At 46.7% G+C, this 26787-nt stretch overlaps 1 protein-coding gene across 2 annotated transcripts in view; it reads left to right on the plus strand.

The window, feature by feature from the left end:
• Positions 1-18104: 18104 nt before the first annotated feature.
• ivd (isovaleryl-CoA dehydrogenase) overlaps positions 18105-26787 on the plus strand; it is a 40741-nt gene continuing 32058 nt past the window's right edge. For both annotated transcript variants that reach the window (XM_061254233.1, XM_061254241.1), the window contains exon 1: positions 18105-18355. In XM_061254233.1, the coding sequence (XP_061110217.1) occupies positions 18227-18355 (129 nt within the window). In that variant the 5' untranslated portion in view covers positions 18105-18226. The remainder of the gene's footprint in view (positions 18356-26787) is intronic.

The raw sequence follows: 26787 nt of genomic DNA on the forward strand, positions 1-26787 counted from the left end.
TGTTGGATAAAGATTTGCCTGCAATTCAAATTCTCATAGAATGGTTAGGCACATTTGTATATTCATTCTGCTATGTGAACACAGCAGTATTTCTAAACTGTATGCTGTATATTCCAAAACATTACATTACATTACAGGCATTTGGCAGATTGTCACGTTTGAGGTCTGTCTCGCCATGTTTTATGTTTATTCATTTTGTCTTGGTCTTGTATTGTCTCATCATGTATTATGTTAGTCTAGGTTGTCGAGGACCCGGCCCTAGGCCCCCCTGATGAGAGATTGACGGGGGATGGGTTAGGAAGGAATGCATTGTTAACCCCTCGCACACGCCATTGAGGTGGTAGCAAGAACGCCCGTAAGAGGAAAAATATGTGGTTCAGAGATAATGAGCAGCCCTACTTGTCAGTAGAGGAGTCTGAAGTCAGAGGACTTAGATTTAGGGTTTTAGAGAGCAAGGCTAAAGGTCTGACTGAGGCCATGTGTAGAATGTGTTCTAGCATGACCGTGGAAGATGCTCAACATGCTGAACGGGAAATTGGTGACCCAGGGAGTTTGGCGTTCAAGGAAACGGTAAATGTGATAACATAGTTAGTTGACACGTGTGGGCTTGCTCCTACAGGGGAGGAGCACAAGGCCTGGTTAAAGCAACAGGATGAGGAAAACAATGAAGATAATTGGGAGATCAAAGAGTATGAGGAGATGAAAAAATGTAGGAGAGATAAGGAAAACGGAAGGGATGTCAATACCGAAAGAATATTAAGAGGCTTTAAGGGCCTTCCTGATTATAGCACAAATAATTTATCGGATAGATTCAAAGGACTAACAGTGGAGGAGTTAAATGATGAATTACACTCAGCTATTAGCTGGATTTCTTTTGTAGATCCCTTAAGGCGCCACAAAAAGGGGCACCTGAAGAGTGTATTGAGATGGTGGCAGGCACTAACTTCTGGCTTGCATGAGGTCAAGGTGTGGAGGAAGTCAAGGAGAGACTATGAAATTGAAACAGGCACCAGTGATGAATAGATTCCTTAAAAAAAGACAAAAAAAGCTAGTGTTTTTCCACTCGTATATTGAGATGGTGGAAATTCCCAACCGGAGGGGCACATGAGATAAAGTATTGGGGAAATTTATTTTGAGGTATGAGAAAATGACAGTGGGACAAACAGAAGTGATGAATATGGTCATTAAAAAGTTGCATAAGAGATAAATGTCTTCCCACTCGATATATTGGGGACATTTCTTATCAAAAAAGGTACACTCTTATACGGAAAAAGGATATATAAGGAATAAGCTTTTAGACCTTAGGATAGCATCTTAGAATTTTGCTTCGGAAGATATCTATGCGCGCCACTCCAGGATCTGGATATGGAGAACAGAGTAATGTACGCGGTGCGGACTTAGCCCAAGAGTTGTGGCAACAGGACTGATGTTGAAAGAGCAGCGCAGAACAACTATAATCAAGCTTGAGTGGTAATTATAATCTATATTACTTGTAGAAGTAGGAAAAGTAATACATAGAAGTAATACATTATAAGTTTCCTTTTATTTTTATGTCTTTTATTTCTCATTAAGGTACTATATAAGGTAGAAAAATGTAGAGAAGTTTTTATAGTTTAGCTAAATATAATATTCTAGGAATAGTTTCTTTTAAACGTCCAGAAGGGGGAGCTATAGGATAAGGCTAAGGCCAAAGAGGATGGGTATTTGAGGGGTGTACCTTGACTTTTAAACATCATGGTGGAAAGGTAAATTAGAAAGAGCTAAAGGGGTATATGTAACTTGCATGTGATCAGCAAACTGAAAGATGATATATACACTGTAATCTGTATAACTCTATTCTTTTGATTGATTATAATAAAGTATATCTTACTATAATCATATGTGATAAAGATTCTTTTAGAGGAATACATTGAATACAGGACATCGAATACCAAATTTGCATCACACCCTTCACTTCGAGACTGGGCTGGAAGTTCAGTAGAACTTACCAGGGCTCCAGAACGTTCGGAGTACTTGAGTTCGTCCCCGAGACACCTCATGGTGAGGTACTGCTCGTGGGAACGTGAGGTCTGAGCTCGGCAAGGGGTCCGTGGCTCACGACAAGGTTTGTCATGTTGTTTAGTTTATTTCTTGTTATGATTTATTTTCTTGTCATGTCTAGTTATGTTTTGTTACGCTTATATTACCTTGTTATGTTGAGTGGTTATCGTCTTAGTTTCGTTTTGTGTTATGTTTTGATTTATGTTTATTGTTACGGAGACTGGTTACTGTTTTCAACATACACTTTTACATGTCTTTCCGCAAACCTTGCGTTCCGCCTTTTCTCTCTCTCTTTCTGTCATTCACTCCCTAATTGTTTCCATTTGTCTATTTACTAAAACTACTAACGCTAGATCAGGATTGGGTAGAAACTAACAAACTAATCATGTGTTCATGTTACCTTACGTTTCTCGTGCATGTCATTTACTCATTTACTATTGCTAGGGCAGGATAGGTTTATTACTAACAATTACTAATTACCTTGTTAAACTTGTCATCCATCGCACCTGCTTTCCATTTCCTTGCTACGCTCTAACTAATTGTCTACATCTGTCTACACCTGCATTTATATCCCAGTCGCGCTACTGTTCACTGCGAAATTGTCTGCCTCTAGTTTACTACGCAACTCTTGAGCATTATTACTGATTGACTCACGTTAAGATCCAAGCCTGTTTTACCAACCATCGTTTACTGATTTCTGTTTCATTGACCATTGTTTGTTTTTTGACCACGTCTCCGCCTACCGTTTTGTACCTTTGCCTCGCTGATTGTTTCATGGTTTCGACTTCCGCATCGCCCTCGACTACGACTCTGCCTGCCGTCCGCCTGTACTTCTGCCCCGCTGACGGCTCTCCTGCTACTGGACCTTCCTGCACGTCTACCGACTACGAGTTTGCCTCTTCCCTCGGCACCGTGCTTTTTATTTGTTTAGTGTTTGTTTGGCTGGATCTACGTGTATGGACTTTGCTTGTTTTGACTACGCTCCTGGGATTCGTCCCGAATAAAGCCCTGCCGGGACTTTACCTAACCATTGTTTCTGAGTCGTGCATTTTGGGTCCAACCCCCACGCACCCGTCTCACAGATGCTCTTATCCAGGCCAACGTACAATGAAGTGCAAATCAAACCCAGGGACAAGTGCGTTGAGGGCCCTTGAGGAAGTACAGTTCCGAGTCCAAGCATGATCACATAGATACAACTTGAACAATTGAAGAGTACATGAACTTACCAACTAGCATACCACAGTTGGCAGCTAGAATATACATAAGTGCTATTATAATCTATGGCATATACAAGGCTGAGCGGCACGGATGGTGCAGTGGGTAGCACTGCCGCCTCACATCAAGGAGGTCCTGGGTTCGAATCCCCGTCGGCCGGGGCCTCTCTGTGTGGAGTTTGCATGTTCTCCCCGTGTCTGCGTGGGTTTCCTCCGGGTACTCCGGTTTCCTCCCACAGTCCAAAGACATGCAGGTTAGGCTGATTGGAGAGTCTAAATTGCCCATAGGTATGAGTGTGTGAGTGAATGGTGTGTGTGCCCTGCGATGGACTGGCGACCTGCCCAGGGTGTATTCCTGCCTTTCGCCCAATGTATGCTGGGATAGGCTCCAGCCCCCCTGCGACCTTGTTCAGGATAAGCGGGTTAAGATAATGGATGGATGGATATACAAGGCTAATCATGGTGGTGAGGTAGGGAGGGAAAGATGCAGCCTGAAGAGAAGAGTCTTCAGTCTGCATTTGAAAATGGTCAAAGACTCTGCTGTTCTGACATCCACAGGAAGATCATTCCACTACCGTGGGGCCAGAACAGACAACATTTGTGACCGAGAAGTGCAGGTGCAACAAGGGGGAGGTGCCAGGCGTCCCAAAGTAGCGGAACGGATGGGTCTGGCTGGTGTATGGGTTCTGATTAGTGATTGCATGTATGCAGGGGCTGATCCCATAACTGCCTGGTATGCGAGCACCAAAGTTTTAAGTGGAGGTTGCTAAGCAGAGGGGTGACGTGGAAATGTCTGGGGACATTGAATAGCAGACAAGCTGTGGGACAGGACCATTGTTTAAACGAGGAGCTTTTACTGCAGCTTCTTTTAGTTGTTGTTTGTTTTTTTGGGGGTTTGCCCTTCAATCTCCTCTTCAGGAGGTGAAATTCATGCTCATGTGCGTTAAGGTGATTGACTTGGCCAGTCTAAAACCTTCCACTTGTTCTCCCAAATGAAGTCCTCTGTTGTGTTGGCAGTGTGTTGTGGGTCACTGTCCAATTTCAACAGGCAGCAACTGTTTTGGGTTGCTGCCTGATGAAATTCCTCCCAATTATTTTGGACGCATTTCTCCACAAGTTGGAAGACAGAACGTTTTTGTAGACTTCTGAATTCTGGTACCATCATGAGTGACATCAATCAAGATTAATGAGCCCACTCCAGAAACAGCCATGCAAGCCCAAGCCATGACATTTCTTCCACCATGCCACAGATGAGCTCATATGTTTTGGATTATGAGCAGATCCCTTCTTTCTCCACACTTTGGCCTTTCCATCACTTTGGTAATGGTTTATCTTGGTCTCATCAGTCCATAGAACCTTTTTCCAGACCTTTGGTGGCTCATCTTGAGACGGGTGCATGGGGGTTGGACACAAAATGCACGACTCAGACAACAGAGATGTGATAAAGTCCCGTCAGGGCTTTATTAAGGGAATGTCCAGTGAGCGTAGTAGAAAACAAGCGAAGTTCATACACGTGAAATCCAGCCAAAACCAAAGTACAGTATCGAGGGAGAAGGTAGTCTTGTAATCGGTACACCATGCAAATAGTCCAGTAACCAGGAAAGCTGTCAGCGGGGCAGTAGTGCAGATGGATGGTAGGCAGGCTGGGGTCGATGATGGCGCAAGACTCTAGACAGAAGTCTGCTCCGTGGGGCAGAAGTACAAAAACAGCAGGCAAAGCTTGTGGTACAGGCAGGCAGTGGTCTACAAAACAGAATTCAATAACTTTGGTCGATTAACAGGCTTGGATCTTAACAGGTAGACAATGGCTTGACAAAATGCTCAAAAGTGCACTGACGAACAGGAGGCAACAATTTCGCAAAGACATGACATGGAAACTAAGCTTATATGCAGGTGTAGACAGGTGCAGACAATTACCTATAGAGTGATTGAACATTTGTCTTAAATAGCTTAAATAGCTGTGGAATTTATCATATCATGATGATTTCTTCGATGAGAAGGTCACAGTCATCCGTAGATCCTTTACAACCACCGCCCCCCTCACTGTGCCCTTCCCCCCCTCTAGGCCCATCCCTTCCTTTTCCACTTTCTCCCCCCATACAGACTCTGATGTTTCTCAACTCCTGCTCTGCCACCGCCCTACAACCTGTGCCCTTGACCCTATCCCCTCTTCTCTTCTCCAAACTATCACACCTGACATTCTCCCATTTGTCACCTCCCTTGTCAACTCCTCCCTGTCTTCCGGCTGTTTTCCGGCATCCTCCAAGAGGGCCCACATCACTCCGCTGCTAAAAAAGCCTACTCTGGATCCCTCCATCATCCAGAACTACCGCCCGGTATCTCTTCTTCCTTTCCTTTCTAAAACTATAGAACGAGCCGCTTCTACTGAACTTTCTTCTTTCTTTTCTAACAACAACCTGCTAGACCCCCATCAGTCTGGCTTCAGATCGGGCCACTCGACAGAGACTGCGCTCCTCTCCGTCAGTGAGTCACTCCATGCCGCACGAGCAGCCTCCCTCTCCTCTGTCCTCATTCTTCTAGATCTCTCTGCTGCCTTCGACACTGTGGATCACTCCATCCTCCTGTCTGCCCTGTCAGCAACGGGCATCTGTGGCACAGCCCTGGACTGGATTGAGTCCTACCTCTCTGGTCGCTCCTTCCAGGTTGCCTGGGCTGGTTCGGTATCGACACCTCGGCCCCTCGCCACAGGAGTTCCCCAGGGCTCAGTCCTAGGCCCACTTCTTTTTTCTCTTTACACTCGCTCCCTTGGCCCTGTGATCACTGTACATGGGCTATCCTACCACTGCTACGTGGACGATACCCAACTCTTCGTCTCGTTCCCGCCGTCTGATACGCAGGTTTCAGCCCGTATCTCAGCCTGCCTGAGGGACATCCAGAGCTGGATGGACAACCACCATCTAAAGCTCAACCCAGGCAAGACTGAAATGATATTCATCCCTGCTAAAACCTCTCCCCATCTGGATCTCTCCATTTCCCTCGGGGATACCACACTCATGCCGTCACCCAGTGCAAGGAACCTCGGCGTGGTGATGGACAGCAGACTGTCCCTCTCCGAGAACATTGTAGCGGTGACCCGGTCATGCAGGTTCTTCCTATACAACATACGGACAATCCGCTCCTTTCTCACCCCCTACTTGACCCAGCTCCTGGTCCAAGCGATGGTTCTGTCCCGCCTGGACTACTACTATTCCCTCTTGGCTGGCCTCCCAGCGTCTGCCATCAGACCCCTCCAACTCATCCAGAATGCAGCAGCTCGTCTGGTCTTCAACCTTCCCAAATACTCACACGTCACCCCTCTGCTTACTTCCCTCCACTGGCTGCCTGTCATGGCTCGCATTAAATTCAAAACATTGGTGCTAGCCTTCCAAGCAGTTAACGGGACTTCCCCAGCTTATCTACAAAAAATCATCAGACCCTACACCCCTGCCAGACCTCTTCGTTCAGCCTCTAAAGGCCGCTTGGCACCTCCCCCTCTCCGAACCTCCACCTCACGCTCACGACTACTGTCTGTTCTGGCTCCACGGTGGTGGAACAAACTCCCCGTTGAGGTCAGAACTGTAGAATCTCTCCCCACCTTCAAGCGCAAGCTGAAGACACACCTCTTCAAGCAGCACCTCTCCCCATCCCTCCCTACCTCCCTGTGAACCTTAATTGTTGTCTCTGTGACTTGCTTTGTGTATCGGTATTTTTAGTTGGCTAGGTAAGCAGTGTTTGGATAGTTAACTTTGGTCACTTTTGCTCTGTTTGTTTGTTTCTTTGTTCTCAAAAAAAAAAAAAAGAAAGGCCCTCGTCCTTATCTTTGTTGTACAGGTAGCAGTTGAAATTGTACTTCCCTCTAGGGTCTTTCAGCGAACTTATCCCTGGTTATGGGTATGCACATTGTTGTACGTCACTCTGGATAAGAGCGTCTGCCAAATGCCAATAATGTAATGTAATGTAATGCATTCACTTCTGTATATATTATATTTGAATATCTTAACCTTTCCTAGAATTATTACTATTTTAATCAATCTGATCAAATGCCACGCAATGCAACTACATCTCCCAGAATTCCCAGCTACTAAACCACTATGGCAGTACCTTGAATGTGCGGTCCTCTGAGGAGGTCAGGAGGATGTGCCCATCCCACGGGCAGAACTCCGCAGCCGTCACAGATCCCAGGTGGCCCGACAAAGAAACAACAAGCTCCCTTTTCTGGAAGGCAGTACAGAGTGGCTCTGTATTTTTAGTGTGGATAGTTAAGTTTGGTCACTTTTGCTTTGTTGTTTGTTTGTTTATTTGTTTGTTAAAAATATATATATATATGGGCCCTGGTCCTTATCTTTTCTGTACAGGTAGCAGTTGAAATTGTACTTCCCTCGACGGTCTTTCAGCGCACTTATGCCCGGTCATGGGTATGCACTTTGTTGTACGTCGCTCTGGATAAGAGCGTCTGCCAAATGCCATTAATGTAATGTAATGTAATTAGCTTGAGAGCAACATGCGAATGGAAGGATTGACAAGTTAACAAGATAGTTAGTAATCGTTAGTACTAAACTTATCCTGACCTAGCATTTGTAAATTAGTAAATTACATGCATGACAAATGTAAGGTAAACATGAACACATAGTTAGAATGTTAGTATTACCAAATTCTGATCAAACGTTATTAAATTAGTAAGTAGACACGGGAAAATGAAACAGTTAAGGCAGCGTGAGCCACAGCAAGGGAGAGAAAGCATGAATGCATAGGTCTGCGGAAAGATACGAAAAAGTGTATGCTAATCAATGAATGGAACAACATAACATGAAACAAACATAAATCGTGACATAACAAGTTAGTGAACTGTGTATAACAAAAACAAAGGAAATGACCTTGCTGTTCCAATACATTTGGAGGGGACTGTATATTTCCACCAAACCCGGACATATTTCAGTGTTATAAAATATGACGTGCAATAAAAGTGAGCTAATAAAAAAAATGTTAATTCAGGGGTCTTCTGAATTATTGTTAGAATATGCCTTTTATTGTCTGAGTCTGTGGCAAGGTGATGGTTGTAAACCGTGAGCATGGGAGAGGGAGGTTGAAGTTTTATTGCTCTGCTTTGCAAATAAGAGGCTGATAAGCATCTAAACTGCTGTTTTCGCTCGTGGAGAATCTAAACAATCTGGAATTGCCGTTTTGCAGTTTTATTACATCACAGTTTTTTGTATTATGTAAATATGAATGGAACAATAATTTGGGACGTCGATGACTCAACCACAAGGAGGCAAAATTGATAGGGTTAAGGGCATTTGCATCCATATCCAGTAATTTGTGTAGGAATTACAGCCCTTTTATACATAGCACAGCCAGTTTTGTATACAACATTGGGGAAATTTTCAAGTGATTCTGAAGTTTGCTGTTAGGCTTCAATGAGTAATCCATTTCCTCAATCCTGCTCACACTTGTTTTTTACTGCTTTATATATGTATATATAAAATCATATATACATTATTACATAATACCTCATGGTGAATGTGTCACAGTTGCAGATAGCGCTTAGAAGAATTATGAGCCCTTTACATAGGCCTACTTATGAAACATGAAACATTTCCTTTAGCCCTTATCACAGTTTCAATCTACCCTGAGTCACCAGCCCATTTAGATTTTCCAAAAACAAACAAACTTTGCCAAACCTTTCCAAAGGAAGTCTGTGATGGAACCCCAGAAAAGTTTCAGTTTAGTCAGTACGCTTGTGTATGTTATCTGTATGCACTGACAGCCTACAAACAGCGTAACTTTCCAATAAATATTATAAGGATATGTAGGGGGGCATTTTCTTCTGCCATTACATGTGCATGTGATTCACCCCAACCCACTCCCCCGGGAAAATGGGTGAGTGCAGAAAGTGGGTGAGTGCATAATATTGTACTGGGAGGTAACCCAGAGCAAAATCACAGCACATATTTTATGCGTCACAGCCTAGCAATATGCTGAAACAGTAGCCACCTTAACGGACTGAAGTAGTTAGTGCCAGAAAAAAAAGTTTAATTTTGACAGTGAATTGGTCAAAAATATTGATAACCCCTGCTTATATTTTTTATCTTTGGTAAAAGAGCTACTGGCAAGGCATGGTTGCTATGACATGCTGTCCAACGGGCAGACTGCTTTACTTGTAGTAATTTAAGCGATTTTGTTTTAACTAAGTACAAGGCAAATTGAGGTCCATATAGTTATTATAGTTAACAACGCTATAATATTATATTATAGCTGTTTAACCTGACCAAATTTCTCATATTTATGTCTTTATCATGGACTCTGACTATGTTGAGCTGAAAGCATTACCTTTGGTCTATTTTATGGTCATAGTGCTCTCTAGTGGCCAAAATAAATTATCCCCAATCAAGATTGGCGCATGTTGGTTTGTTTATTTGTTTATTTGTTTATTTGCTAATTGGTTTGAATGTCAGGTGGTTGTTACAAAACTATTAAAGTGAACAGTAGTAGCCAGATGAAAATCCTAAATCCTTTTTCAGATAGCTCCAGGACAGGAATTTTGTTCCATATTCCAAATTTTGCCAATAAGCGAAGCCATGGAACACCAGACAAGATAATCAATATTAAACCCTGTTCTGCTGGAGCAGTATCAATCCTTCACCAAACTCTTCTTGAACAGATTCACACCAATACAATAAAAATCAGAGACAGTTAAGCTAAATATAGGTGTGGAAATAGGTATGGAAATTAGAGATTAAGTTTCGGAAAGATGTTTGGAAAATATACTCACTGCTCTATAAATACAAGACAGTTTAAGACTGCACAGATTATTCCAAGGTTAGAATAAACAAAATATTTTTAAATCTTTCAGCTGTTTGCAATAAATGTTACAGCATATTTATTATATCCACATAATTATTATATATATATAATTATTTGTGTGTGTGTGTGTGTGTGTGTGTGTGTGTGTGTGAAGCTTTATTCCTTTTAGACCTCCATTTAAAAAAATAATTCAAAAGTATTTGGAAAGAAATGGGAACCGGACCTCCTAGTGGCCATTCTGTATTCAACAAGAAATCATGAACTCACAAACTGCTGGTAGGGATAAATGGACTGTGTATCTGAGCATGCTATTAGCCCAAAAGTTATATTACAAAGGTGGAAAACTGATGCAGTCCCCACATTTGAAAAGTGGCTCATGGTTGGGTTAAATTAAACAGGTTGGTACACAGGTAAGTCAGACCGAAAAACCGCTGGAAGGAATGGCCGAGGCACATTACAATCTGGCAAAGAATAGGAGACAGAGGTGAGTTTAAATAGACAGATGACAAAGTGTAATGACTAACAGGTGGGTAACACAGAATCAGGACTTAGAAAAATACAGAGACAGAAAAATACAGATCATGACAGTCCTGTATTACAATGTCTGTGAGACATAAGGGGTGGCTTGGATGAATTTTAAATATGTATATCATAATAATTACGTAAATGATCTACAGTTCAGCGCATGAGACCAAATGTTACTTATGACTGGCTTACACCACTGTATTTTTGCTTTGAGAGAATGCATTTTTAAGTTGTAGCTAAACCAAATGTGAAAGTGTGAAGTCCCAGAAGTGAATAATTTGTGAAAGTATAATGGGCATCATGTGAAGTCGTCTGTGCTTATTGAGCCAGAATAAATTTATTTTTTAACCACTATAGATTGGGAATCGTAATACATGATGGCATTGATGGCTACCACAGCTTGTCGTCTTCCTCTGGGCAGCTGACAACAACTGTAGCAGCACAGTTCTGGCTAGTTTCACAGAGGGGATTGAGAAACATGGTGTCCCAACAAGGGTGTGCTGTGATCATGAGGGAGAAAACAATGCCATCTGCCTATTTATGTATGTGTTCCGGGGCTCAGCCAGGGGAAGGATCACCATAATCAGAGGATTGGGAGACTTTGGGGAGATGTTTGGAGAGGTATCACAGACACTCACTTGAGTGTGCATTAGTGTTCTGCAGTGGGTTGGTAGCATTTTCTGTATTCAGCATCAGTGTTATTTAAGCAGTTGTGTAGCGCACCAGCGGCAGCTGTGTGTGGCAGTCTCGGCTACTTGCCTCGGCGTACAAAGTCGCAGGCGTACAAAGTCAAGGGTGTCTATCTACGGGTGTCCATCGAGGCTGTCTGAGAGCCTGATGAGTGATTTTGTTTTCGCTGCCTGCCCTCATTTCACTACGTAGCATTCCTCTTGTCCTCCCTAGTTCTTTCCATGTGTTTCCTTCCCATTCCTGTCCTCTCTCTTCTCCCCAGGTCCCAGTCAGGTAGGAGGTTCGCCTCCCGCCAACATGGGCAGAATATCTCAAACCTCATCTTCCCTCCCAGATCCACTGGTATTGATCTCTGTGCGGCTGGTGGCCTCTGGAACTGCCAGTCCGCCGTCCAGAAAGCAGACTTCATATCTGCCTATGCCTCACATCGCAACCTTGACTTTCTTGCTTTAACTGAAACGTGGCTCTCACCAGAGAACACAGCCACCCCGGCTGCCCTTTCCTCTGCCTTCTCTTTTTACCACACACCCAGAACCTCTGGCAGAGGAGGTGGCACAGGTCTCCTCATCTCATCCTCATGGAGATCTAGTGTCTTCTCCTCATCCTTCGCCTTCTCCTCTTTTGAATTTCATGCGGTTTCTGTTACTCTGCCGTGCAAACTGTTTATTATTGTTGTTTATCGCCCCCCGGGTCCTCTGGGGAGCTTCTTGGATGAGATGGACATCCTCCTTAGCTCCTCACCAGTAAATGACACCCCCCTGATCCTCCTGGGTGACTTCAACCTCAACTCAGAGTCCACCCAGTCTACCTTTCTCTCCTGACCTTACCCTCACTCTTTCCCCTCCCACCCACAAAGCAAGCAACCTTCTTGACCTCATCTTCCCAAGGAGCTGCACAACAACCAACCTCTCTGTAACACCACTCCATATATCTGACCACTCCTTCATCTCTTTTTCTCTTCCACTCTCCTCTAACACCCATCCATCTCTCCCACCATCCACTGTCACCTGTCAGTGGAACCTACGCCACCTGTCTTCCTCCACCCTCTCATCTACAATCCTCTCCTCCCTACCATCCACGGAGTCTTTCTCTCGACTGTCTCCCGATGATGCTGCTACAACTCTCATGTCCTCCCTCTCATCTTCCTTTGACTCTCTGTGTCCCCTCACCACCAAACTAGCTCGGGCCTCCCCCCCCCAGTCTTTGGCTTTCTGATGCTCTACGAGCTGTCCGAACCGAAATCCAGGCAGCGGAGAGAAAATGGAAAAGGTCCTGTCTCCCCAATGATATAGCTTCCTTCCATGCCCTCTTATCATCTTTCCATTCCTCTGTCTCTCTAGCTAAATCTTCTTTCTTTCACTCGAAAATTAACGCGGCTGCCTCTAATCCCCGCAAACAGTTTTCAACCTTCTCCTCTCTTCTGCCCCCCCCCCACCCCCCTCATCACTCACACCTGATGACTTCGTCTCCTTCTTTGAAAAGAAGGTTGATGCCATTTGCAATTCCTTCTCACAACCCTCTCCCCCTGCTGCCCCTCCTACCTTCTTCAACTCCCTAGCCTCCTTTTCTCCCCTCTCTGACACCAACACATTGAAACTCCTTACATCCCACCGCCCGACCACCTGTTCTCTTGACCCCATCCCCTCTCCCCTCCTACAATCTATATCCAATGACATTCTCCCTTTTCTCTCCTCTCTAATCAACACCTCCCTCTCTTCCGGCACCATGCCCTCTTCAGGGCCAGAGTCACTCCCCTGCTCAAAAAACCTACTCTTGACCCCTCTGCTCTGAGCAACTACCGGCCTGTCTCTCTTCTTCCCTTTCTCGCCAAAACTCTGGAACAGGCGGTCTGCTCCCAACTGTCCACTTATCTTCTTCACAACAATCTCCATGACCCCAACCAGTCCGGCTTCAAGAATGGCCACTCCACTGAGACCGCCCTGCTTGCGGTCACTGAGGCACTCCACTCTGCTAAAGCCAAATCCCTCTCCTCTGTCCTCATCTTCCTCGACCTGTCGGCCGCCTTCTATACGGTCAACCATGAGATTCTGCTCTCATCGCTGTCTGGGATGGGTGTCACAGGGTCTGCACTTGCTTGGTTTTCCTCCTACCTCTCTGGTCGCTCCTACCAGGTGACTTGGAGGGGCTCAGTCTCTGACCCTCATCCCCTACAAACTGGAGTCCCGCAGGGCTCAGTTCTTGGGCCTCTCCTCTTCTCACTATACACCATGTCTCTTGGTTCTGTTATCTCTTCCCTTACGCTAATGACACCCAACTCTTTATTTCCTTCCCCCCCAATACCCAAGTCACCACACAGATCTCTGCCTGCTTGGCTGATATCTCTGCATGGATGACTTCCCACCACCTGAAGCTCAACCTTGTCAAAACTGAGCTTCTTTACATCCCTGCTAAGTCCTCTCCGTCAATCCACCTCTCACTGACTGTTGAGGATTTTGTAGTTTCCTCCTCCTGTACGGCAAAGAATCTTGGGGTGACTCTTGGTAACTGCCTCACCCTGGCTCCACAAGTATCCTCCACTGCCAGAACCTGCAGGTTCTTTCTGTATAATATACGCCGTATCCGTCATCTCCTGATGGAGAAAGCCACCCAGCTCCTAGTCCAGGCGCTCGTCATTTCCCGCCTGGATTACTGCAACTCCCTCCTAGCTGGTCTCCCAGCGTGTGCCATCAAGCCCCTCCAGCTGGTCCAGAATGCTGCAGCCCGCCTGATCACCAGTCAGCCCAGGTCGGCTCATGTCACCCCGCTTCTCATTGGCCTCCACTGACTTCCTATTGCCGCACGCATCCGTTTCAAGGCCCTAGTGTTGGCATTTCAGGCTGCTAAGGGGACTGCCCCACCTTACATACAATCCTTGATCACTCCCTACTCCCCAGATAGACCACTCCGGTCTGCCAGCTCAGGTCGCCTTATGGTTCCCTCTCTACGTGCACCTGGCAGTCGAGCTGCACGTTCACGCCTGTTTTCCATTCTGGTTCCTCAGTGGTGGAATGACTTGCCTACCACTGTCAGGACCGTAGAATCACACCCCCTATTTCGACGCAGACTCAAAACATACCTTTTCAAACTCTACCTTAGTCCTCCCTCCTGATTTCCCCCGCCCTCCTTTCTGATATCCCTATCCTTGTCCTTATCCTTGACAAAAATGTAAATGTAAATACATATCATTCTCTCTTTTCATTTTTAGAGTAATGGCACTCTTGATCCGGACAATGAAAATGCAGATATGGGCACTCCATTATATTGAAATGTTTAAACGTGGAAATTGGTACTCTCAGGTATGAAAAGCATGTGCTCAGTTTCCTATCCCATACCATCGAATGTGAATACGGATTTTCATGTTAAATTATTAGAGGGGCCAATTGTGCAATTGTGCCTATCATGGGATTAGGGGTGTACTTTTTAATTCCTGGACCCGAACTATCCTGAATTTTCTAAGATCTTGTGCCTTTTTAGCCTTCTTAGTATACAAGTGATCAAAATGACTGCACATTATGTTTTATTGTTCAATATTCTATTGAGTAATGGCACTTCATTCCTTTGGAACACTTGTTAATGTCAATGTCACATTTATACTTATCAGTAAGTGAGAATTTGGTTTTGTATCTCATGTAGGCCAAGTCAATGCATATTTCAATGTCATCTTTATTAAGAGCTAGGCCTGTAGTGAAATTGACATGATTTGGCAAGGAGACTCTCTCATACACACAAACAATTTATTATGAAATTATTTTATGCAATTCATATAAAACATTCTATGTTCAGCGATAGCCTACTAGGAATTAGCATGTACAAATAATGTATCTCGGCGGCACGGATGGTGCAGTGGGTAGCACTGCCGCCTCACAGCAAGGAGGTCCTGGGTTCAAATCCCCGTTGGCCAGGGCCTCTCTGTGTGGAGTTTGCATGTTCTCCCTGTGTCTGTGTGGGTTTCCTCCAGGTACTCCAGTTTCCTCCCACAGTCCAAAGACATGCAGGTTAGGCTGATTGGAGAGTCTAAATTGCTTGTGGGTGTGAATGTGTGGGTGAGTGGTGTGTGTGCCCTGCGATGGACTGGCAACCTGTCCAGGGTGTATTCCTGCCTTTCGCCTGGTGGGCGCTGGGATGGGCTCCAGCCCCCTGCAACCCTGTTCAGGATAAGCTGGTTAGGATAATGAATGAATGAATTAAATAATGTATCTCCAACAGTGACATTTTGCTTTTATCTTGTTTGGTAAGTACTGCTCCGTTTTGCTCATATATACCAAAATATACTTAGTCATCCTATGATTAGAATAGTTTTTCTCATAATAATAATCAAAACGTTTTTACAAGCTAAATGTTTTGAAGTACACATGCGAAGTGGAAAATAAACATGATTCAAAGGTTAAATCCCATGTGTATAATCAAATGTCTCATTTCATTCATGAACGTGAGGATAAATAATAATATATAAATAAGCATAAAAATAAGCAATCCAATAGGGCCTTTTTTTGTGCATTTTAAATGGTGCCAATGGTTATGGTCTTAAGATAACATAGATAATATACACTCACAGAGCACTTTATTAGGAACACTATACTATAACTGAGTAGGGCCTCCATTTGCTCTCAAAACAGCCTCAATTCTTTGTGGCATGGATTCCACAAGATGGCTGGTGCATTATCATGCTGGAAGTAGCCATTGGATGGGTACATTGTGGCCATAAAGGGATGCACATGGTCAGCAACAAAGTGTGCCAAGAAAACATTCCCCACAAAATTACACCATCAGCCTGGAGTGTTGAAAAAAAGGCAGGTTGGGTCCATGATTCATGCTGTTGGTGCCAAATTCTGACCCGACTTATCTGCATGATTTTATGCTTTTTGATTAGTCAATGTTAGCCTGATGTTCAGAGTAAATTTTTATATGTTTAACGGAATGTCATTGGATGAACGGTTTGAAAGCCAAAGTGAAATATATAACTTGCCAACACCGGTTTTCTATTGTCAAGCAACCATTAATTGTGTTCCATGGACAACATTATCTGGGAGAAAAATAGTTGCTTAATAAAAAAGCAATCTAAAAGCAATACAGCACTTGAAGTCATTTTGTATGGGGGAATACCATTGCGGTTAAAGAGTATTGCCGACGGTTCCCTTTAACCGTGACTATCAGATTTCAACGTCTTGACTTCCCTGGTTATGGGTATGCACTTTGTTGTACGTTGCTCTGGATAAGAGCATCTGCCAAATGCCATTAATGTAATGTAATGTAGTGTAATGACAGGTTCATTTTCTGCATCTAAAGGCGTGTCGTGTTTTTTTGTCCACCCTACTCGCGATATCGACACCAAACCAACTGGAAAATTTGAGTAAATTTGAGTAAATCCCAAGTGGCATGATTGTTCACAAATTTTCATTAAGTTTCAAGATATTTACAGTTTTCCAGGGGATGAATAGAGTTCAGTTCAGTTTCCACAGTGGTGACAATGAAAATTGTTTGACATATTTTGGAAACTGTGAAATGTTCACGCTACATACATTATACATCAAAATGTTCTTTATGAGGTACCCCTCCACACCAGCTTGTAAATGGAAGTATTTAAACACCATAGTAATAGCAGTAGTAACAATAGTCCACCGATTTGCTGCAATCACACATTTTCTCTAGGGAATGCACATCTCAAGTTATTATTGTGATTGTGAAGCAACACACTCCTGTTAATTCTTTAGCTTCGCATTCACACTATTCTTATCCGAAAGTGCTATTTATTATTCCACCGATTTTTTGTCCGCTTACTCCTCTGGCCGTTTTGGAGCTATTGAAACCAACTGTAAAATGTCCAGCTTTGTCCCGAATGGTGTGCTTCTTCATAGCTTTTCGATATTCCCATTCATTTCTGAGATATTTAAGGTTTTCCAGGGAAAAGTACCATAGGAATGCATGGAAAAATGTTCAGTTTCTACAGTGGTGACAGCTAGAATTTACATTCTTTGACATGTTGTTTAGACTGCTAGTACTCTCTCAATTTTTACACAATGTACATAATACTCACCCAGCACTTTACGAGGAACATTTTTACTTTCGTACACCTACATAGTCATGCGATTATCTAATCAGCCAATTGTGTGGCAGCAGTGCAATGCATACAATCATGTAGATACGGGTCAGAAGCTTCAGTTAATGTCCACATCAACCATCAGAATGGGGAAAAAATGTGATCGAAGTGACTTTGACCATGGAATGATTATTGGTGGCAGACAGGGTGGTGGAGTATCTCAGAAGCTGCTAATCTCCTGGGACTTCAGCTTCTGAGGTCTCTAGAGCAAAGCATGGTGCTATAAACGAAAAAAAAAAAATATCCAGTGAGCAGCAGTTCTGCAGACAAAAAAGCCTTGTTAATCATACATCAGAGGAGAATGGCCAGACTGTTCAAAGCTGACAGGAAGGTGACTGTAATGCAAATACCCACACATTACAACAGTGGTATGCAGAAGAGCATCTCTGAACACAATGCATGAGGATAGGCTACAGCAGTAGAAGTCTAAAAAATAACTCTAATAAATACCAAATAACCTGCTTGGGAGTGTACATTATACATCAAAATGTTCATATACACTAAATACACTTTATTAGGCACACCTTTACACAAGCTTGTAAATGCAAATATTTAAATATTCAAACTCATAGTATTAGCAATAGTCCACCGATTTGCTGTGGCAAAAATCACACTCCGCATTTTCTTTAGGAAATGCACATCTCTAGTTATTACATGTACATCTTGTTCATTCATCCACCATCTTTGGGCAAGCCTCACTACGACGACGCACACCTCCTGACGTAGATGAAACGACCAATGAAAATAATGTTGGCTCTGGTCGCAGAATTTCCCTACTAGCTAGCCTACTATATTTTCATATTCCACGTTCCACAGTATCGCTTGAATCCTGGTGGCTACGGATTAACGTTATACCACAATGTTGGCGGTAAAGAGAGCACTGCAGTTTGGTCTGAGGATATCTTCGACTGTGTCAAGACGTGGCTGCGCAGGTTCTGCTGTTCCGGTTGATGATGTTGTGAACGGCTTGACGGACGAGCAGATCCAGGTAACCAAGGTTAACCAGCCAGGAAATCTGGCTAACCGTATCAGTCTATAGCTCGGTATCGGTCAACTCGGGACGTCGGCTGTTCAGTTTAAAGTTCAGATGGACTTCAGGTTTTAGCTAGGTAGCTAGCACGCATTATCTTATACGTTTGTCTGAAGATTTGCGGCTAGTCACATAATGAGCCAGTGGCTATAAGGCCTCAAGAACTAACGCTAGAAAGAAATATTAAGTTGCCACAATAACTTTGTTGAAAATACAACATATTATGGACTTTCAGCAGTTTTGTGAGCTGAAATACGTGAGCTAAAGTTAGAAAGTATGCTAGAGAAGTGTGCTAGATGACTAGCCTTAACAGCTAAGAGCTCATAAGTGATCAAGTTACTTACGTAATGTTATGTAAAGTGCTTGATAACCAACACTTTATGTTGTGTTTTTTTGACATAATTCTCGCCCAAGACTGCAATCGCTGCTTGCTTTAGGGATGGCTCGTCGCCTCCCCTGAATTGACCTTGCAAAGTACGTTCTCTTGGTGCTTAGCTGCTGGAATAGAAAACAGTTTAGCCTAAACATTGGGTGTTTGTCAATGTATGTACTTGCGGTCTTGTGAACTTGTGAAACATGTTATTTTACGGCCCAAGTCTAGTTCCAAAACGAAGAACGGACAACAGGCTGTTGCTTTTGGAGTGACCGACATATCTTGTTATAACGCGCATGCGCGTGATGGCTTGCGTAATATGTATTTCGATTGTATTGTAACGGACTGAGTTCTGGTTAGTAGCTGTTACTGTTACTTTAAGAGACTGTTGATGACGTTGATGAGGGAGGGATTGTTTTGGGGTCATGGGGGAGGAAGGGGAGGGGCCACGAGGAAGCGTGAGTGAGACTCGGTGTTTTGAGCTGGTTGAAAACTGTTCTTGTTTTGGAAATGTGCCTAGTGATTAAGGAGATTAAAGTGCGGTAACGAGAACCCCTCTGTCTGGTTTGTGACATGCTACACTGGTGTCAGAAGTAAAAATAAATAATAAGAAAGAAAGAGACGAAGCTACGAGGGAAGTACGCCTACACCGCTAACACTAAGCTAACCTAACGCACTCCAAACCTCCCAAACGGAGTCATGCTGCCCGGCGAGGTGAACAAGATCAAGCGGGAGGAGGAAAAGAAGCGCGTGCGGTCGATACACGGCTGCCTGGCAGGCGGAACACAGTGAGCGGAGCCGACACGAAACTGCCAAGGAGGCAGAGCGCAGAGAGCGGGTGAGGAGAATGACCACTCAAATGGCTGCTGAGGCCGGGTTTAAACCGGCTGCCCACAGTATGGACGGACGTGCGGCGCGCAGGGGGCCGCTGGCCGCAGGGAGCGATAACGTCAACGTGGCTCCTCTCTCAGTGAAGACCCCCAGGTACGATGGCAAGGCTGATTGGGAGGCTTTTCATGCACAATTTGAACTGTTATCCCGGGCTAACAATTGGTCCAATGAAGCTAAGGCCCTCCAGCTTGCAATGTGCCTTTCTGGGGATGCGCTGTCGAGCCTGCTGTTACTGACCCCCCATGATAGGAGTGACTATGATGCTTTAGTGGGGGCATTAAAGAGGCGATTCGGACAATGTTCAGCAGCCAGCTTGCTCCGCTCCGAGCTGTGCAGTCGGAAGAGGCGGCCCGGGGAACCATTTAGAGACCTCGCCAACGCGCCTATGCTCACATGCCCCCTTCCATCCTGAGTGAATTAGCTCGAGACCACTTCCTGCAGGCACTGCTGCCGAGTGACCTGCGTCTCCAGACACTGCTGGCTCATCCTAAGTCTCTCCTGGAGGCATTGGAGTTGGCTTCAGAGAGGGAGATGCTGGGCGCTGGCCCCCCTACCGCTACGTTGGAGGACGCACCCAGGGTGAGAGCTGCTGGTGTGTCAGCGAGGGGTGAAGCGGCACCGGCCTGGGCGGTGGAGCTAACACAACTGGTGCGGGCTGCCTCGCTGAGTGGGCAACAGCGGGCATGGACGGGCTCGAGACTCTGCTGGGCATGTGGAAAGCCCGGCCACCTGGCCAGAGAGTGCCCCAACACGGCTGAGAAACCGGGAAACAGGACGGGGAACGCATAACCGGGACGGTGCGACTCCCCGGGGCGGCGTCCCGACCCTGCACAGGCGGGGAGACAACACAACACGACCAGGTGGGGACATTGCAAACGGGAGGGTGAGGGCGGCCAGCAGGTGCAAGTCGTTATGCTGGGCCGGACGGGGACAGGAAACTGCTGGTACGCCCCGGTGACATTTGGGGGGATATGCTGCTCCGCCCTGGTTGACACGGGTTCATCAGCCACCCTGGTGAGACCCGACGCGGTGGGGAGCGGGACCACAGTCTTACCCACCACGGTGAGATTACAGACAGTCACTGGGGACCGGGCACCCATAGTGGGGGAGACATTAGAGACTGTGGAGGTGGGGAGGGAGAGACTTCACTGCCCAATATGGGTAGCGGAACTAGAAGACTGCATATTGGGACTGGACGTACTCGAAAAACTGGACTGTGTGATTAGCACCAAGAGGGGGACACTCACATTCCCAGACGGACACGTAGTGCAAATGACTAGACAACCCACCCAGCCGAGACGTTCCCCGGCCCCCGCCGTTGCAGTCCTGGCAACCGAGGCAGCGGCCAACACGACTTCCGTCTGCATCCCGGATAGACACCCAATACTGCCCCATACCCCGCCCACCTCCACAGAGGCGCAACCGCACCCCACACCCGCTGCACCGACTGGTAGTGGGGGGGAGAAGACGGAGAGAGGGTCTTGGTCGTGAGGGAGGTGTGGCAGGGGAACTGTGATGGACTGTCTCACGTTGAACAGGGCCTGGTGTAGCGGCACAACACCAACCCCGGTTGGAAGAAATCGGCCTGTGTTCAAGGGCTACAAAGGGACTGTGGAGTATGTTTCCTAACCTCCGTCTGTGTGACGGGGTACTGCAGAGGGGGTGGAAAGACGCGGCCACAGGGGAGACGCTGTGGCAGGTGGTCGTGCCCAGGGCCCTGCGGGAAACGGTGCTACAATCAGTCCACGGAGCCCCTGGATCTGGTCATTTCGGGGTCAGCAAAACGCTCCGCCGCCTTCGTCAGGGGTTCTACTGGGGCCAACATGGGCGGGACGTGGGGGACTACTGCCGCCGCTGTGACAGCTGCACAGCACGTAAAGGCTCCACGGGCACATCTCACTGCCAACTCCAGCAGTTTCCGACAGGCTGTCCCATGGAGAGAGTGGGGATTGACGTGCTCGGGCCGTTTCCTCGCTCAGAGAAAGGTAACCGCTACATCCTCACTGCCATGGATTACTTCACTAAGTGGCCGGAGGCGTACTGCCTGCCGGACCAAGAAGCAGAGACGATAGTAGATGCACTGGTGGAGGGGATGTTCAGCAGACTGGGGGTCCTGGAGGTCATTCACACTGACCAAAGCAGGAACTTTGAATCCCGCGTGTTTGCGGCCATGTGCGAAAAGCTTGGCTCCCACAAGACTCGCACCACACCCCTCCACCCGCAAAGCGACGGACTAGTCGAAAGATTTAACCGCACGCTGGGACAGCAACTGGCCATAGTGACGGCTAAACACCAGCGAGGCTGGGACGTGCATGTCCCCCTGGTGTTGATGGCGTACCGGTCTGCGACGCAAGACACCACCTCCTGCTCCCCCGCCCTTCTCATGCTTGGCAGGGAGATTAGGACCCCGGCTGAGATGATGTTGGGCAGGCCGCCCGACCTCCCGGTGGACCCCCCGGGGCTTGAATATGCCCGGAAGCTGCAGGATCGATTGGAGTCTGCCCACAAGTTCGCCAGAAATCAGCTACGGAGCGCAGGGGCGAGACAGAAGAGAAATTACGACGTGCACACCAAAGGGCAGCATTTCACGGCCGGGGAGCTGGTCTGGGTTTACAACCCCCAGAGAAAGAAAGGCAGGTGCCCCAAACTGGACAGCAAGTGGATGGGGCCCTGCAGGGTCCTCGAGAGACTGGGCGAAGTCGTGTACAGGGTCCAGCTGCCGGCAAGAGGTAGGAGAGTCGCCCTGCATCGAGATAGACTAGCCCCCTACCGGGGCACGGGCACCCCCCCAGGAGAAGGGGGTGAACGGCGCGGTAACCGGGTTGCCAACCCGACTCCCCCCCCACCCCGCCCCACCCCACCCAACTCCTCCCCTGATGGACTGTCACCCCCCCGCCCCTCCCCACCCAAATTCCCCCCCGATGGACTGTCGCCCACCCACCCCTCCCCGCCCAGGCGGGCCGGGAGGAGAGTAAGACCTCCAAGATACCTGAGAGACTTTGAGTGGTCACTCGGGGCGAGTGACTTTGTGGGGGGAGGTAGTGTAACGGACTGAGTTCTGGTTAGTAGCTGTTACTGTTACTTTAAGAGACTGTTGATGACGTTGATGAGGGAGGGATTGTTTTGGGGTCATGGGGGAGGAAGGGGAGGGGCCACGAGGAAGCGTGAGTGAGACTCGGTGTTTTGAGCTGGTTGAAAACTGTTCTTGTTTTGGAAATGTGCCTAGTGATTAAGGAGATTAAAGTGCGGTAACGAGAACCCCTCTGTCTGGTTTGTGACATGCTACAATATCATTAATCCAAAAAAAAAAAGGTGAAATGTTTGCATAAACTAAAAGCCTCAAAAGACAGGAAATTAACTTGATCAGCTCAAACGCTAAAACCAGCCTCCTCTCCATCAAGTTATCAGCACAGATCTCTGAAAACTGTTTCAGCCATGTAGAATATCTACTGTACGTCTAACAACATGCTCACCACTGGGCAGGTTGTTTAACCCCTTAAGTATCACCCAATTTCTTGACACAAGCTTAAAGATGACATACTGGTCTTTTCTGAAAGGTAACCCTTTGGAGTTTGGTTTCCAAGAGTCAGAATTAAACAAAGCTACAGAGACTCAAACATAGTTTTTTGGTTTTTGACTGGATACTGATTATTGTATCCGTGGCTTGTGCACTTATAAACACAAAGTCACAACACTGGGCAAATCCCCTTTCAAATTCTGAATTGTTTTTTCTAATCTACAGTCCCCTCCATTGGATTGGAACAGCAAGGCCAATTCCTTTGTTTTTGCAAAACACTGAATACATTTGGGCTTGAGCAGGGGCGATTCTAAGCATATGGAAAATGGAATGGAATCCTCTGAGTCTACTCATACAGTCCATTTTCCATGTCACACTGCCTGTTTTAGCGCACAGCACACTGAAGAACCTCAAAATTGTACCAATTATGACTCACCTGAATTACATAGTATATCATACATATATTGTTAACATAAGACAATTAGATATTTATGGAGCAAGTATAAAAACAAATTGTTTGAACATATTTAAGGCCATTAAAGTCATGGACTGTGTTCTGCAGAACAAACTACAAGGTGTAGCGCAATCCCTGCCAGAGTACACCAACATAATATCAATATTTACAGGCTTGTTTCAATCTGAGAAGAAGAATAACATGAAGTGACTGGATAAGTAACAGATGAATCAGAGCTGGTGAGAATGTGATTTGGACAAAGCAAGAATGTGCATCATCATCATGATGTACCTGAGATTTATACACATTCTCACCAGCTCTCATTCTCACCACTATCTTGGTAATGTTATAGCAGACTGACTATTTGCGGGGTGGCACTGGGGTGGCCAGTGAGATTTTAGGGGTGGCGCCGGCCACCCCTTTAGAACTGAACTTGAGATAATACATTACATTACATTAATGGCATTTGGCAGACGCTCTTATCCAGAGCGACGTACAACAAAGTGCATACCCATAACCAGGGATAAGTATGCTGAAAGACCCTAGAGGGAAGTACAATTTCAACTGCTACCTGTACAACAAAGATAAGGACCAGGGCCTATTTGAATATTATTATTAATATTATTATTTTTTTTTTTTAACGAACAAATAAACAAACAAACAAAGCAAAAGTGACCGAACTTAACTATCCAAACACTGCTTACCTAGCCAACTAAAAATACCGAAACACAAAGTAAATCACAAAGACAACAATTAAGGTTCACAGGGAGGTAGGGAGGGATGGGGAGAGGTGCTGCTTGAAGAGGTGCGTCTTCAGTTTGCGCTTGAAGGTGGGGAGAGATTCTACAGTTCTGACCTCAACGGGGAGTTCGTTCCGCCACCGTGGAGCCAGAACAGACAGTAGTCGTGAGCGTGAGGTGGAGGTTCGGTGAGGGGGAGGTGCCAAGTGGCCTGTGGAGGCTGAACAAAGAGGTCTGGCAGGGGTGTAGGGTCTAATGATTTTTTGTAGGTAAGCTGGGGAAGACCCCTTAACTGCTTGGAAGGCTAGCACCAATGTTTTGAATTTGATGCGAGCCATGAGAGGCAGCCAGTGGAGGGAAGTAAGCAGGGGGGTGACGTGTGAGTATTTGGGAAGGTTGAAGACCAGACGAGCTGCTGCATTCTGGATAAGTTGGAGGGGTCTGATGGCAGACGCTGGGAGGCCAGCCAAGAGGGAATTGCAGTAGTCCAGGCGGGACAGAACCATCGCTTGGACCAGGAGTTGGGTCAAGTAGGGGGTGAGAAAGTGGCGGATTCTCTGTATGTTGCATAGGAAGAACCTGCATGACCGGGTCACCGCTGCAATGTTCTCGGAGAGGGTCTGCTGAAAGTTGACTAGAAGCGGCTCGTTCTATGGTTCCCAGGGCCACTGGAGGACGATAGATAACTGCAATAAAAAGGTTAGTAGGGTAGGATACTGCAACAGAATGGAATTCAAAAGTGGACATGGACAGATCAGAGAGGGGGAGAACAGAGAATTTCCATGAGGGGGAAATTTTAAGACTAGTACCACCGCCACGGCCAGAAGGCCGGGGAGTGTGCGAGAAGGAGAAGGAGGATGAGAGGGCAGAGGGAGTGGCGGTGTTGTCAGGTGTGATCCATATATAATCTCTCCAGCTCTGGGTCTACCTCGGGGTCTCCGCCCAGTTGGACGAGCCCGGAAAACCTCCAAAGGGAGGCGTCCGGGAGGCATCCTGATCAGATGCCCGAACCACCTCGATTGGCTCCTTTTGACGCGAAGGAGCAGCGGCTCTACTCCGAGCTCCCTCCGGATGTCCAAGCTCCTCACCCTATCTCTAAGGCTGAGCCCGGCCACCCTACGGAGGAAGCTTATTTCGGCCGCTTGTATACGCGATCTCGTTCCTTCGGTCATTACCCAAAGCTTGTGACCATAGGTGAGGGTTGGGACGTAGATCGAGCAGTAAATCGAGAGCTTTGCCTTCCGGCTCAGCTCCCAATTCACCACGACAGTCCGGTACAACGCCCGCATTACTGCTGACGCTGCACCAATCCGCCTGTCGATCTCACGCTCCCTTCTACCCTCACTCGTGACCAAGACCCCGAGATACTTGAACTCCTTCACTTCGGGCAAAGACTCGTTCCCAACCCGGAGGGAGCAATACACCGTTTTCCGGCAGAGAACCATGGCCTCGGACTTGGAGGTGCTGACTCTCATCCCAGCCGCTTCACACTCGGCTGCAAACCGCTCCAGTGCATGCTGAAGGTCACGATCCGATGAAGCCAGCAGAACCACATCATCCGCAAAAAGCAGAGATGCGATTCTGAGGTCACCAAACCGGACACTCTCCTCACCTCGGCTGCGCCTTGAGATCCTGTCCATGAATACCACAAACAGGACTGGTGACAAGGGGCAACCTTGGCGGAGTCCAACACCCACACGAAACGTGCATGACTTTGTGCCGAGAATGCGGACACAGCTCTCAATTTGGTTATACAGAGACCGGATGGCTTGTAACAACGGCCCCGGTACCCCATACTCCCGCAGTACACCCCACAGGGTTCCCCGTGGGACACAGTCGACAGCCTTCTCCAAGTCTACAAAGCACATGTGGACTGGATGGGTAAACTCCCATGACCCCGCCAGCAACCCTGCCGTCGGTCGGCTGAGGAGTGTGATACCCCGATAATTGGAGCACACCCTCCGGTCCCCCTTCTTGAAAATTGGGACCACCACCCCGGTCTGCCACTCTGCAGGTACTGTCCCCAACCTCCACGTGACACTGAAGAGGCGTGTCAGCCAAGACAGCCCAACAATATCCAGAGCCTTCAGCATCTCGGGGCAAATCTCATCCACACCCGGCGACTTGCCACTGTGGAGCTTTTTGACTACCTCAGCAACTTCCACCAGGGATATAGGTGCAGATTCCCCCGAGTCTTCGGGCTCTGCCTCTTCCACAGAGGACGTGTTGTTCGGGTTCAGGAGATCCTCAAAGTGCTCTTTCCACCGCCCGACAATATCCCCAGTCCGGCTCAGCAGTTCTCCTCCCCTGCTGAGACAAGCCCTGCTCTCCCTTTCTGAGTCGTCGGATGGTTTGCCAGAACTTCCTCGAGGCCAACCGAAAGTCCTTCTCCATAGCCTCCCCGAACTCCTCCCA

Source organism: Conger conger, chromosome 1 (assembly GCF_963514075.1).
Source record: "Conger conger chromosome 1, fConCon1.1, whole genome shotgun sequence".
Classification (NCBI taxonomy): domain Eukaryota; kingdom Metazoa; phylum Chordata; class Actinopteri; order Anguilliformes; family Congridae; genus Conger; species Conger conger.